This window comes from Elephas maximus, chromosome X (genome assembly GCF_024166365.1).
Source record: "Elephas maximus indicus isolate mEleMax1 chromosome X, mEleMax1 primary haplotype, whole genome shotgun sequence".
Classification (NCBI taxonomy): domain Eukaryota; kingdom Metazoa; phylum Chordata; class Mammalia; order Proboscidea; family Elephantidae; genus Elephas; species Elephas maximus.
The window spans coordinates 127,861,362-127,874,918 of record NC_064846.1 but is presented as its reverse complement, the minus strand read 5'-3'; the positions used below and the strand labels follow the sequence as shown (position 1 = coordinate 127,874,918).

The 13,557-nt window shown below is 36.6% G+C and overlaps 1 protein-coding gene across 12 annotated transcripts in view; it reads left to right on the top strand.

Annotated features, from left to right (window-relative positions):
- Positions 1-13,557, top strand: part of KDM6A (lysine demethylase 6A) — a 280,479-nt gene that overhangs the window by 225,916 nt on the left and 41,006 nt on the right. For all 12 annotated transcript variants that reach the window (XM_049871256.1, XM_049871250.1, XM_049871251.1 and 9 more), the window contains 6 exons: positions 7,126-7,255; positions 8,432-8,537; positions 9,198-9,403; positions 11,021-11,085; positions 11,344-11,418; positions 11,914-12,062. In XM_049871256.1, the coding sequence (XP_049727213.1) occupies positions 7,126-7,255; positions 8,432-8,537; positions 9,198-9,403; positions 11,021-11,085; positions 11,344-11,418; positions 11,914-12,062 (731 nt within the window). The remainder of the gene's footprint in view (positions 1-7,125; positions 7,256-8,431; positions 8,538-9,197; positions 9,404-11,020; positions 11,086-11,343; positions 11,419-11,913; positions 12,063-13,557) is intronic.

Sequence of the window (13,557 nt, the reverse complement as noted above, 5' to 3'; positions counted from 1 at the left end):
TAAAATTTTTTGGTTAATCTTTTTGTCTAAAAGCTACACTGTCACTCACTTCAATTCTGGGCCTAGAGAAGATGGGAGTATTTTAATATCCAGATCAAATGCTACACTGGCCTCACAGTGCCCTGGCTTGCTTCAATTTGTACTGCCTTTGACCTGCTCCCTATTTCTCTGCTAGAGCCTTTCCCTTTTCCTAGATATTGCTGCTGCCTGTGTGCTGAGGACAGTTGGTACAAAATGGGGAAAAATTTAGAGCCCCCATACTAACATCGTGGCATATGTAGGAGCTAAGGATTATCTGGAGGACTACCATTGGAAAGAGTTCCATGGAGTTGTGTTTTTATTCTCCAAGTTATAAACAGTATACAGTAGCAGATATCATAAGCTTTCATTGATAATGTCTTATGCTATAGGTACCTAGTTGATTGTGTTTCTTAGTATATTAAAGATTATAATCTTTCATTTCATTTTTGAGATGTATATGAACAATCACTTCAGAGTATATAAGCGCATTCTTTTATTTTCAGCGTTTTAGCTCTTAAAGGCCATATTGTCTTATCACAGAGACTTAATTTATATGTATATAGGGGTGTGTGTGTGTGTATATATATATATATATATATATATATATACACACACATATGTTGTTAGGTGCTGTTGAGTCGGGTCCAACTCATAGGAACCCTATGTACCACAGAATGAAACACTGCCCGGTCCTGTGTCATGCCCACAATCATTGTAATGCTTGAGCCCATTGTTGGAGCCACTGTGCCAGTCCATCTTGTAGAGGGTCTTCCCCTTTTCTGCTGACCCTCTACTTTAGCAAGCATGATGTCCTTCTCCAGGGACTAAGCCCTCGTGATAACATGTCCAAAATATGTAAGATGTACTCTTGCCATCATCGCTTCTAAGGAGCGTTCTAGTTATACTTCTTCCAAGACAGATTTGTTCGTTCTTTTGGTATTTCATGGTATATTCAGTATTCTTTGCCAACACCACAATTCAAAGGCATCAGTTCTTCGATCTTCCTTATTCATTGTCCAGCTTTCGCATGCATATGATGCCATTGAAAATGCCATGTCTTCGGTCAGGCACACCTTAGTCTTTAAGGTGACATCTTTGCTTTTCAACACTTTAAAGAGGTCCTTTGCAGCAGATTTGCCCAATGCAACGTGTCTTTTGATTTCTTGACTGCTGCTTCCATGGGTGTCGATTGTGGATCCAAGTAAAATGAAATCCTTGACAACGTCAGTCTTTTCTCCATTTATCATGTTGTGGCTTATTGGTCCAGTTGGGAGGATTTTTGTTTTCTTTATGTTGAGGTGCAATCCATACTGAAGGCTGTGGTCTTTGATCTTCATTAGTAGTAAGTACTTCAGGTCCTCTTTACTTTCAGCAAGCAAGGCTGTGTCATCTGTATAACACAGGTTGTTAATGAGTCTTCATCCAATCCTGATGTCCTATTCTTTTCATATAGTCCAGCTTCTTGGATTATTTGTTCAGCGTACAGATTGAATAGGTATGATGAAAGAATACAACCCTGACGTACACCTTTCCTGACTTTAAACCACTCAGTATCTCCTTGTTCTGTCCAAACAACTGCCTCTTGATCTGTGTACAGGTTCCTTATGAGCACAATTAAGTGTTCTGGAATTCCCATTCTTCTCAATGTTATCCATAATTTGTTACTGATCCACACAGTCGAATGCCTTTGCATAGTCAGTAGAACACAGGTAAACATCTTTCTGGTATTGTCTGCTTTCAGCCAGGATCCATCTGACATCAGCAATGATATCCCTGGTTCCATGTCCTTTTCTGAATCTGGCCTGAATCTCTGGCAGTTCCCTGTTGATATACTGCTGCAGGTGCTTTTGAATGACCTTCAGCAAAATTTTGCTTGCATGTGATGTTAATGATACTGTTTGATAACTTCCACATTCAGTTGGATCACCTTTCTTGGGAATAAGCATAAATATAGATCTCTTCCAGTTGGTTGGCCAGGTTGCTGTCTTCCAAATTTCTTGGCATAGACAAGTAAGCACTTCCAGCTCTGCATCCGTTTGTTCAAACATCTCAATTGATATTCCTTCAGTTCCTGGAGTCTTGTTTTTCGCCAGTGCCTTCATTGCAGCTTGGACTTCTTTCTTCAGCACCATCTATTCCTGATCATATGCTACCTCTTGAAATGGTTGAATGTTGACTAATTCTTTTTGGTATAATGATTCTATGTGTTCCTTCCACCTTCTTTTGATGCTTCCTGCATCATTTAATATTTTCCCTGTAGAATCCTTCACTATTGCAACTCAAGGCTTGAATTTTTTCTTCAGTTCTTTAGCTTGAGAAACACCGAGTGTGTTCTTCCCTTTTGGTTTTCTATCTCCAGCTCTTTGCATATGTCATTTTAATACTTTGTCTTCTTGAGCTGCCCTTTGAAACTTCTATTCAGTTCTTTTACTTCGTCATTTCCTCCTTTTGCTCTAGCTGCTCAATGTTTGAGAGAACATTCTCTGACATCCATCTTGGTCTTTTCTTTCTTACCTGTCTTTTCAGTGACCTCCTTGCTCACGTATGATGTCCTTGATGTCATTCCACGACTGGTCTGGTCTTTGGTCATTAGTGTTCAACACGTTGAATCTATTCTTGAGATGGTCTCTAAATGCAGGTGGGTGGCGTAGTGGTTAATTGCTACATCTGCTAACCAAAGGGTCGGCAGTTTGAATCCGCCAGGTGCTTCTTGGAAACTCTATAGGGCAGTTCTGCTCTGTCCTATAGGGTCGCTATGAGTCGGAATCAACTTGACGGCACTGGGTTTGGTTTTTGGTTTTATGCTCAAGGTTGTACTTTGGCCCGCATGGACTTGCTCTGATTTTCTTCAGTTTCAACTTGAACTTGTACATGACCAAGTGATGGTCTGTTTCACAGCTGGCCCTTGGCCTTCTTCTGACTGAAGCTATTGAGCTTTTCCATCGTCTCTTTTCACAGATGTAGTTGATTGATGCCTGTGTATTCCATCTGGCAAGATCCACGTGTATAGGTGCCGTTTATGTTGGTGAGAAAAGGTATTTGCAATGAAGAAGTTGTTGGTCTTGCAAAACTCTATCATTCGATCTCCAGCATTGTCTCTGTCACCAAGGCCATATTTTCCAACTACCGATCCTTCTTCTTTGTTTCCAAATTTTAATATTTACCTCTTTTTTCCTAAATTTAAGCCAGTCTTTTATTTCTTGGTGTCTCTTTGATTTCCTCTCCATATCAAAGTTCTGTGACTACAGTATTTCATCTCTCTGTTTTAATGTTATCTTTTATGTATTGATATCTCTCTTTCCCTACTTTCAGTATTTTTGATTTGTTTTTGTGACTTCCCTATTTTTTTCTATCTAGGTTGATATTTGGTTGTTCTGTCCTGTGTTCTAGTCTTTGGTTGTTTTCTGATGTTACTGATTTTCTAACAGGACAACTCCCTTTAGTATTTCTTGTAATTTTGGTTTGGTTTTTACAAATTCCTAAACTTGTGTTTTTCTGGTAATGTCCTAATTTCGCCATTATAGTTGAGAGATAGTTTTGCTGGATATATAATTCTTGGCTGGCAGTTTTTTTTTTTCAAGGCTTTATGTATGTCATCCCATTGCCTTCTTACCAACATGGTTTCTGCTGAGTAGTCAGAGCTTAATCTTATTGAGTCTCCTTTGTAGGTGACTTTTTGTTTATCCCTAGCCACTCTTAAAATTCTCTCTCTGTCTTTGGTTTCTGCAAGTTTGATTGTAATATGTCTTGGTGACTTTCTTTTGAGGTCTGCCCTGTATGAGGTTTGATGAGCATCTTGGATAGATACCTTCTCGTCTTTCATGATACCCGGGAAGGTTTCTGTCAGCAAATCTTCAACAATTCTCTCTGCATTTTCTGTCATCCCCCCACCCCGCCCCCGTCCCCATTCTGGTATTCCAATCACTGGTAGGTTATTTCTTTTGGTAGAGTCTCACATAATTCTTGGGGTTTCTTCATTTTTTTTTAATTCTTTCATCTGATTTTTCCTTAAGTAAATTGGTATCAAGTGCATTATCTTCAATCTCACTAATTCTAACTTCCATTGCCTCAGTTCTGCTCCTCTGACTTTCTGTTGAATAGTCTAATTCTGAAATTTTATTGTTAATCTTCTGTATTTCTCTTTGCTGTCTTTTTGTGTATTCTTGCAGTCTGTTAAATTTGTGATTATGCTCTTTTATAACCTTTTTAAGTTCCTCTGTTGCTTTGTCTGTTTGTTCCTTGGCTTGGTCTGAGTTTTGCCTGATCTCTTTCCTGATCTCTTGAAGAGCTCTGTATATTAATGTTTTGAATTCTACCTCTGGTATTCCAAGAATTTATCTTCCTCCAGGAGGTTTCTTCTTTGTTTTGGTTACTTGCTGAAGCCATGATGGTCTGCCTTTTTGTATGATTTGATATGACTGTTTTCTCCAAGTCATCAATAAGTTACTATATTTGTTTATGTTTGCTTAGCATTTCTTAGCTTCTCGTTTTGTTTTGTTTTGATATGCCCAAATAGGTTGGATGTGTGAGCTACTTTGATTTTTGGCGTTTTTGAAGCTCTCACGTCCTGTCACCAGGTGGTTAGAGTTGCTTCTAGGTACATGAGCCCAGGATCCCGTCTGCTTTTCTTGTGTAGATTCAGCTCAGGTGTCCAGGTTGTTGGTCACTGAGGGCATGCTGCAGGCTCTCACCTACAGTCCTAGACGGGCAGGGCTATATAGCGGTCATTCTGGTATGCCCTGGCTGCAGTACGGGGTTATGTGCTAAGCAAGATAGGGGGCTGATGGCTGACTGTGAGCACCTGGGTGGAAGGTGTTTCCTTGTTCCCCAGAGCACATAGGTGGATGGGTTTTGCATCCTGACTTTGGGCACCCAGTGCTGTTGGCCGAAAGGACTGGGATGCACCAATTATTCTTGGACCCCTGTTGCAGGTAGCTGGGTGAATTAGGTAGAGCTGCCAGTCCTCAGGCCCCTGGTTTGGGCAGGTGATTATGGTGTTTAATGGGCAGGGCAGTGTCACATGTCATGAATCTGCCACTCTCCCTTAGCTGTTGCAGTTGAAAATAGGCTTCAGGTATGTACCCAGTTGTACTGTAATAATGAGGGCCTTTGCTGTTGAAATGGGCCCACGCAGGTCGTCTAGGTAGGCGTAAAAGGCTTTCAGAGTCCATGGATGCCTTATGCCTGTGCTTATGCAAAGGGCTGTGCCTTCCCTGAGTTCCTGGCTTAGGGGAGCTAGCAGATTATTTTTTACTTTTCGTTAATTTCTTCCCTTTCCAAAGCCAAGAGAATGGCTTGGTATGTGCCATGGATCCCACTTCTATCCCAGGGGCATGGCAGTCACTGAAGCCGGACTGGACAGTAGCAGAGCGGGGAGGGGGCAGGGAAATGGGAGAGAGGTACTTCCCAAAGGGTTTAAGGGCTTTTTTAATCCCATGCTATAGGTTAGACGCTTACACTTAACTTTCACAGAATCAGCGCTACTTTTCCCTTGTTTCGGTGGCTTGAGCAGACTCTCCTCTGCTGGGTTTCTCCTGGCATGGAAGATGTGTCCCGAGCACTACTGCTTATCTTAGACCGTGTATGCCGGCCAATCTAGCCTTCAGGGTGCCATCCAGGTCAGGGCTGGCAAAGCCTTGCTGTTTCTGAACTCTCTCTCCCTCCCCCTGCCACTCAGTGACTTCTTAACTTTGTCTTTGATTCCTTTGAGACCTGTCATGAACTCCTTTGTTTTACTTGAGAAAATTAAGAAAGTGACATGCCTATGGTTCTATTTAGTATGATATCCAAAAGTTTGTACAGCGGAATTTCAAGCCTTAATTTTCTTTAGTGCCAGCCAAAAAGGGCTGATATGTAAGATTTTCCTGTGTAGCAAAATAAGGAAAATTAATTTTTCAATTTGTTATCCTATAATTTATGATGAAAAATAGCTAATTCCTTCTTGAATAAGCAGAGTTACTAATTTTTTCACTCCCCTCAATAATTAAAATTTCGAATTCTTATGTGAAATTTTAATGTTAAGAATAGTTGATACTTTTAATGCATTGACTATTTTTGAACTTGTAATAAGTGGGTGAAGTAGGTTAGTTAACCTGGAATGATTTGAATGCTCTAAAATTATATCTTTGCTGGTTTTCTGAGTTGAGTAGAAACTTTAAGAGATTGGAAATATCTTTCTTTTATTCTTCTACTAAAAGAATTACAGTTTGGGAATAATTCTACCATATTTTAAGAATTTATAATTTAACAAATATAATACCTTCATTTAAGGAAAGAATCCCAAATGCTAATAAGTAATAATTACGTACAATGTCAGAACGGATAGCAAGTATATGCGTAATTTTAAAAATTGGTATAGTTTGTTCTAATATTACGTAGATTAGAGTCTTACTGAATTTTATCAGTCAAGAAGTTGCATGGAAAATTCTTCCCAGTTTTTAGAAAAGAAAAAAGGTCTTTGCAGATTTGAGAGTTGTGACAAAGATATTCTTGTTATAATTGCTAAGATGAAACATAGTAATAGATTCTTTTGTTACTATTGTCTAGACCTATTTTAGTCAGGTTATTGTTTTAACGGAAACCCTGGTTGCACAGTAGTTAAGTGCTACGGCTGCTAACCAAAGGGTCGGCAGTTCGAATCCGCCAGATGCTCCTTGGAAACTCTATGGGGCAGTTCTACTCTGTCCTGTAGGGTCGCTATGAGTCAGAATCGACTCGACGGCACTGGGTTTGGGTTTTTTTGGTTTATTGTTTTAACATTTGATGGAAAGACTCTGATGGTGGAGAGAAAACTGGAGTTCATGTTTATCCTTTTAGTGGAAAAAAATTTAAAAATTAGCAAAATAGAGAATACTGTCAATAATTTATGTGGTGTGGTTTCTTTTGTATTATTTTTCCCCAATGGAAAATGTGGGAATCAAGATGAGTATTTGCTGTAATTTATTATTATCTTGATGGATCCAGATCTCATGGATTGATTTTATTTATACAAATGCCTAATAATTTAATTAGCACGTAATTCAAGGTTGTTTTTTTTTTTTTTAACCGTGTTTTCCAAATAAACATACTACAGTTGATTTATTCTCCTTTCTTCTTTTTTTTAAGGAATCTAGGTAAAAATGGCTTGTCTAACAGTAGTATTTTGTTGGATAAATGTCCACCTCCACGACCACCATCTTCACCATACCCTCCCTTGCCAAAGGACAAGTTGAATCCACCTACACCTAGTATTTACGTGAGTGTGAATTGACTGACTAGAAATAAACCAGTGTTTGCACTTACCTGTCTTTTAGATGATCTTCCTTTAACTTAATACAAATGCCTTTTAGTAAACGTTAAAATCATTGGCAGCAGCTTGAATATTTTGGGGAAAAAAGATGTATAAAAAAAGATTTTGTAATAGCATTTAAAAAATGTTCTTCTTAGTTATTTACTGGGTTATCTGAGAGTAGCGAGAAATACTTTGTCCTGACCCAATTTTGAGCAATATTAGGCAGAAGTTAACCTAAAAGTAACCTTTTTGGGTAAGCTGGGTTCTAAATCTGCATTCTGCCACCTACTAGTTGTATGGACATTAAAATTCATTCTGTTTTATGCATGTACAACAAAAGGGATATTACCTACCTTCAAAAAAAGTGTTCAAGAATATAAAATGTTACAGTAGATATGTTATTAAAAAGCTTCAAAGGTTATTTAAAACTGGGTATTGTTTTTACTTTACAGAAATTTAGATATCACCCAATATGGGAAGTTGATAAGGTTTTAATCAAAACTTCTATTTATCTTTCTCCCAAATAGGTTCTGTCCCATTTCCTTCCGTCCTCCTGCTTCTATTCTAAATGAAAAAAATTTAAGCTGTAAAATTATGTTAATGTACTTAACCAGAATGATCTTGCATCTATTAAATAATGGTAGATTGTTTTTTGAAGATTTCGCCTTTTTTGCTCTGTAGAAGCCATTTGTTATATTAATATTTCCTCCAACCAGTATTTATTGATCTCTTAACTATGTAAGGAAGGCACTGGGGTAGAAGTGTAATAGAATCTTTTAAACTGATGTTTGAGGAAAAAAATGCAAAATTTAGATTTGTCCTTTTGGGCTTTCTTCAGCCTGCTTTCAGTTTTATAATATTTTTTAAAAGCATTTTGATTTTAAAGTTAATGTAAATTTTATTTCTCCTACATATTTTGTTCCAGATAAAATGGACAAGAGAAATTTACGTGGTTACTATCTAATTGTAATTAGAATCAAAAGGCATAATGATAAAAATTCTAAAATACAGAAATAGCAGTAGTATAGAGCATGCAATATTTATTTAAAATGCAATAAATAATGAATATGAATTTGTGACGTAATATTTAAATAAAAGCTTTTGTTTCCTGAGACCTAACTACACATTGTAATTTTACAGTTGGAAAATAAACGTGATGCTTTCTTTCCTCCATTACATCAATTTTGTACAAATCCAAACAACCCTGTTACAGTAATACGTGGCCTTGCTGGAGCTCTTAAGTTAGGTAAGCTTTAAATTAGAGAAAGACAAAAAAGTTTGTATGTTTCTTTTACTATCTGATAACTTTTAAAACACTAGCAGTCATTCATTTTGATTTTTTTTCTTCAGTTCTTTGTGTGTTCATTTTAATGTTTTCCTGGCTCTAAGTATATTTATGTGTATCGCTTCTTTAATCCATGATGCAAATACATAATGGTGATATTGGTTATTGTTGATTTCATGGCACTTTTTAAATTTAGCTTTTATTTTCACCTAATTATAAAATTATGATTTAATTAATAAAAACTATTTTGAGTATGAAATGTGGGTGAACTTCGATGCTACTGATAAGTACTATAACCCCATAGGTATTTCCTGGCATTGGCAAAAATTAAATAAGTGAAACTTTAGTTTAGTCCCTGGACCCTTGATTCTGTCTGTGTTGGGAGGAACCTTGATTCTGTCTGTGTTGGGATGACATGATGATTAGATCTAGGGCTTCAGTGTATGGTATGCAAACCTAGCATTCCACATTTCAGGGTGTTTAGAGGCCCTGGTTGGTTTTTAGAGGAACTGGATGGAGCAGCTAAATTTTTTTTTCCTTTTTTTCTTAATTAAATGCACTTTGAAAATATTGCCCCAAATGCAGTTTTTGTTTCTTAACTACATTTATTTATTTATGAAGACCTGGGACTCTTCTCTACCAAAACTTTGGTAGAAGCTAACAATGAACATATGGTAGAAGTGAGGACACAGTTGTTGCAGCCCGCAGATGAAAACTGGGATCCCACTGGAACGAAGAAAATCTGGCATTGTGAAAGTAATAGGTCTCATACTACAATTGCTAAATATGCACAGTACCAGGCCTCCTCATTCCAGGAATCATTGAGAGTAAGTAGTTACTTCCTGAAAATTATTTTAGAGTTTTAAAGATTATTTTATTTTGAAGGTTTGAAAGGGCACGTTGTTTATATAACCATCTGATTATTTTATAATTATATAAAATACTTCGTACATGTTATAAAGTTTGCTCTAATTAAAGTTTAAGCAGACATATGAGTCGATAAAGTAAATATTGCTGTGGTGAAGTAGGACTGTCTAGTGAGTTGTTGCCATTATTTCTGGAATGTTTCTATTTAGAGCAAGGTTTCTCAGCCTTGGCGCTATTGACATTTTAGACTAGATAATTTTTTTGTTGTTAGGGGTTTTCCTGCGTATCATAGGATGTTTAGTAGCATCTCTGACCTCTGCCCACTAGATGCCAGTAGCATACTCCCCACCCCTAGTGTGACAATCAAAAATATCTCTAGACATTGCCAATGTCTCCTGGGGGGCAAAATGACCCTGATGGAGAACCACTAATTTAGAGGGGCAAACTGAGTCTCAGATTTGCGATATGCTTGTAGAATTCCTAGTCTTGTGTTTTTTCTCTACCAGATTGGTATTACCTGAGAGAGAACTCCTCCAAGAGGCATTAGTGTTTTCAATCTCAGTCTTCAAGGGAAAACTGAGGGAGAGGCAGAAATTTATAGGAAGTAATTCAAAATATACAGAAAATTAAAAAAAAAAAAAAACTTTGAAAAACAATCAGAGGAATATTATTATTAAAAGCATTACTAGAATCATCTGGCCCTGTAATGAGAACTTTGTGAATTCTCCCACAAAGTGAACATAAAGCATCCACAGAAATGAGTTTATTAAATGTATTACTCAAATACTTGTCTGTACTAAGTTGTTTCTCACATGTCCCACAGTTGAAATTTAATATATAGCTGAACATTTTTAATTTGTAATTTATTAGATTTGCTTTTCTCTGTGAAAAGTGTTTAAAATTCTGACCTGAGTTCACATTTTCAATCAAGACGACATCAATACCTGTAAATTGTATATTTGTGTTAAATTTTTCACAGCTACCACCTACATCCTACAAAGAATTGTAAATAAAAGTAATGTTTGCATTAAAATAACCTGTTTATCCAGCACTTAACTCCTTACTGATGTAAATCTTTTACCATTCATATATAATTAATTGTGACAAAATTTTAACCCAGAAAGAACTTCATTTATTTTGAATAGAAGAATAGAGTGCGTCTAACTTTCTACCCTCTTTACTTGTATAGCTACATACGCATGTATGCACCTCTGCTGGTTTAGAAGGTGTGCCATTGCTTTGTCACCTTGGCATTCATAAACACGATTGATACTTCTTAGGCTTCTCAACTTTCCTGAAGTTTTCCCATGTCTTGAATATGGGGCAGATATGAGATTCTATAATTTTTCACCTTACAGAAGAATGTTTTAAGGAAAAACACAAACATAACTTTATGGCTGGTGGAGGAGGTTGAGTATCATGCCATTGAGCTTTGACTTTTTTTTATGAAGAAGTTCTCAAGTAAAAGAGGCCTATAGAAACTTAACATTTGAGCTAGATGTTACTTTTTTTTTTTAAACAATAGAAGGGGTAGCCTGTTGTGATACTAAGCTGAAATGATTTTTGTTAATCTATAGGAAGAAAATGAGAAAAGAAGTCACCATAAAGACCACTCTGATAGTGAATCCACATCTTCAGATAAGTAAGTAATTTTTAATATCCACTTAGTGTTTCTGAAAACCCCGGTGGCGTAGTGGTTAAGAGGTACAGCTGCTAACCAAAAGTTTGGCAGTTTTAATCCACCAGCTGCTTCTTGGAAACCCTATGGGGCAGTTCTACTCTGTCCTGTAGGATCGCTATGAGTCAGAATCAACTTGACAGCAAGGGTTGGTTTTTGTTTTTGTTTTGATTAAAAGGCACATTTTAAATGTTATCTCCCCCCCCCCCCTTTTTTTTTAAGTTCTGGGAGGAGGAGGAAAGGACCCTTTAAAACCATAAAGTTTGGGACCAACATTGACCTATCTGATGACAAAAAGTAAGTCCTTGTCGTAGTATTTTTGAGAACTCATACAAAGAGGTATCCTTTGCAAGATAGGGAATTAGCTACACTTTCCTCTTCTATTTAATTACTTGTCATTTTTCTTTCTAAGTAGACATGAGTTTTAACTAAGTTATATTTGCTAGGTTTTACAGTTAGATTCTTTTACTTAAGACCCTTGTACAATTTTTTTTTTATCAGGACCCTGCCTATATGCTAATTACATAGTCATAAAACTATATTTTTATATAATTATAAAAATAGAAAGTCAAGTATTTTCCTTGGTCCATAATTTTTAATGCTCCTTTCGAGCAATTACTATTTGTTAGGAATTTTTCCTTGGAAAAATTTAAACATGCCAGTATTTCCTATGACTGATAAGGTAAAATATTTGTACAAGTTCTGACTGGAACACAAGATTTTTGAAGAAATAGTTAAATTTCACAAATACTTTTAGCAGGATTTCAGTCTTGATCTGCTGTTCTATTGCAGGTGGAAGTTGCAGCTACATGAGCTGACTAAACTTCCTGCTTTTGTGCGTGTGGTATCAGCAGGAAATCTCCTAAGCCATGTTGGTCATACCATATTGGGCATGAACACAGTTCAACTATATATGAAAGTTCCAGGGAGCAGAACGCCAGGTGATTTTTGTGAACTATCATGTATCTTGTACAATTAAAATACAGAATTAATCAAAATATGAAAGATGAGAGAGAACCAGATTCTTTCCACTTACAGTGAATAAAAGTGAAAGGTTTGTTCCTATTATGAGGTTAAACAAAGAGTCTGGGCTCAGATTATTAAATTTTTTCCCTTCACATTATGTTTTTTTTTTTTTTTTAATAGTTATGAAGCAGTAGTAACAATTTAATCTGGAAAGGGGTCAGGTCATTGGCACATTCTTGGGAAAATAAGGCCCTCTGGCCTAAAGGCTCGGTTATTGATCCCATTTACTGCAGAGTGACACAGAGTAGTGTTTTTAAACTTTTTTTTTTTTTTTAAATAACCACAATCACAGTAAGAAATGTATTTTACATCATAACCTAGTGACATGTATGTATGTAAAAAATAGTTTCATCAAAGAACACATTTTCTAATCTGTTGTATTTTATTTTAAAAACAGTTGATGAGGTGGAGACATCACTAGACTCATCCTGGTATCTAGTCTGGACTTCAGAAGCACTAACTAGGCTTATCACTTTTGGCAAGCAACTTTCATTCTCTACATCCTTTTCTTCATTTGTAAAATGAATTGTATTGGTTTTAGACTTAAAATTCCAAATTTCACAGGGTAATGTTTAAAATACTTAGCAGTGGTTACAACCCAGGCACTAGTCAGTTAGCAGCTGTACAGATGCCTACGGCTGCATATAACGCTCAGATGTTTCTGTTTGCTACTAGCAACAGCCATGGTTTGAAAACCAGACTGATTCCTTCTTTGCAGCCTTCTTATTGAATCATAACCAAAGAATTGTTTCAAAATAGGGTTATGCTTGCTTCTAGATAATGTAGATCAGTTGTTCCCAGCCCTGGCTACACATTAGAATCTCCTAGTAAGTTTTTAAAAATACATAATTGGTCAGTCTCTGGGGATTGGAATTCAGGCATCTATATATATATATTTTTAAATTCCTCAGGGGATCAACAGCAGAGTCTTTAGGCCAGAGGGCCTTATTTTCCCAAGAATGCTCCAGTGACCGATTAGGTTGGTGTTTATCTTCCAGCCATTGGAAGCCCAATTCTGTGAAAAGCGTTCTGGAATAAATGACAGAAGACCTATGTTCTGGTCCTCACTATGTCATTAAACACTTATGTAAATATGGGACAAGTTATTTGAAACCTCTTGAGTTAGATTTTCTTAACGTATGTAATATGAGACTGGATCAGTTAAGATTCATTTCAATTGGAAACTTCTCCCATCCATTTTGAATTATTTTAAACAGTAAACATTGTCCCCAAATCAAAAAGAATGCCCTTTTTCATTTCAGATCTAGGGAAAAAGTAAACTTGATATAATTACCTGTTTGTCACTTGTACCTAAAATGTTTTCGGCTTTTCATTGTTTATATGGCACTTGTTTCCCCACAGTGTCTTGTGGAATTTCTGTTAGTGTAGCGCTGTCCAGTAGAAATATGC